We start from the raw sequence: 1,679 nt of genomic DNA on the forward strand, positions 1-1,679 counted from the left end.
ATAGATAGATAGATAGATAGATAGATAGATAGATAGATAGATAGATAGATAAAATACATTTTTAAAAAGTCCGGAAATGGCAATGATTCCTTTCTTCTACATTTGGAGAAATGTTCTTTCACCAAGAATATCATTTTAAAATTTAACTGTTTATAGCTTAACATTCAAATCCAAGATGTAATGCTTTTTGTCATATCTGTAGGTATCTACTAAGACAATCTGAAATAAAAATAAATACAAATGGAGGCTCCGTTTATAAAATTAGCAATACACACTTTTAGTTTTTAATATAGAATGGTACAATAAGCAGGCCATTTGAGACCATGATGAAGTCTGTCTTCAGCTGCATCTGATACGGTTTAGGCTGTTCTGCGTAGCATTTCTTTAAAATTAAAATCCCCCCATTATCATTACCAAAGATATCTAAAATAAATTAATAATATAACCACACAAGGGTTCTCAGACGCAAACCATCATCACAGTCTAGAAATAAGCACTAGAGGCAAACTTAACTCTTTAAAGATGCAGGGCTTTTTTTGCTAGGAAAGTTAAGACCGAAATAGAGACATAAAAACAGAAAATTCTTACGTGCTGCATCTCGGCGAAACACACCCCTGGAGAAAGCAGAGCCGGAGACAAAGAGGAGGAGGAGGAAAGTTACCCACTTCATTGTGCCAGAGCTAGTGGGGTTGATAGGAAAGGTGAGATGAGTAGAGGGAAATTCGTCCTTATATACTTCTTCAACCACTAACTGCAGATCATTAACCACACTGATCTTGCATTTCATTGATTCCTACCTGATTACAAAATCGTACCATCCTTGCCAAAAAGTTGTTTGACTAAATCCCTTGCGTATGTTTGCCATCTGGAGCTGCTTTCCTCCACAAGCCTTTGTCAATTCATTAAAGTTATGTAAGACATCAAATTTTACATAAGAGGTTAAACTGTTCAAACCTTTCTGTTACTGTGTTCTTCTGTCTCCCACTTGAGCATTTTGGTTTACGTCTTTGCATGGAAACATGACTTTTTTTGAGACTTTTTTTTTCCTCTGTGTAGCACTGGCTGTCTGGAACTTGCTTTGTAGACTAGGCTGGCCTCCAACTCACAGAGATCTTCCTGCCTCTACCTCCCCAAGTGCTGAGATTACAGGTGTGTGTGCTACCACACCCAGCTTGGAAACATGACATATTTTAAAAGATACAAACTGAATTACATGGATTACTCATACCAAATAAGCTTTTATGTATAGGTAACAAAAAATTTGCATGAGGAAGTGAGGGAACCTGATTATAGGCCTTCTGTCTTTCTCATCGTTTTGAAATTAGAATCTTCCATGAAGCTCACATTGCCTCAGATCTGAACTGAGAAAAGGCCAGAACAATAAGAACAATTGCAATGGATGGTTAGATATTTTGTCCTCACCCCAGCTCTAGCTATGTGTGAACCAGACCTGGGATAGAATATTTTCATCTAACATAAATCCCTTTCTGGTGGTGTTTTAGAAGAGACACTAGAAGAAAGAACGTTTACCCAAATGACAACGATGATGGTCTTCGCCACGGTAACATATCTCGTCTGACACGATAGAATGGTCATTGGTAGCAAAACAGTTCTCTCACGTATCTAAAATAACGAGTCAGTCAAGATTATCATCCAAATTGCCCCCATGGTGCCTCTAC

The 1,679-nt window shown here is 37.6% G+C and overlaps 1 protein-coding gene across 1 annotated transcript in view; it reads right to left on the reverse strand.

Moving 5' to 3' along the window:
* Nucleotides 1-707, reverse strand: part of Alb (albumin) — a 15,509-nt gene extending 14,802 nt beyond the window's left edge. Inside the window, exon 1 of the mRNA XM_055595959.1 lies at nt 589-707. Within this exon, the coding sequence (XP_055451934.1) occupies nt 589-670 (82 nt within the window). The 5' untranslated portion in view covers nt 671-707. The remainder of the gene's footprint in view (nt 1-588) is intronic.
* Nucleotides 708-1,679: the final 972 nt, after the last annotated feature.

This window comes from Psammomys obesus, unplaced genomic scaffold (assembly GCF_907164565.1).
Source record: "Psammomys obesus unplaced genomic scaffold, mPsaObe1.curated_primary_1811, whole genome shotgun sequence".
Classification (NCBI taxonomy): domain Eukaryota; kingdom Metazoa; phylum Chordata; class Mammalia; order Rodentia; family Muridae; genus Psammomys; species Psammomys obesus.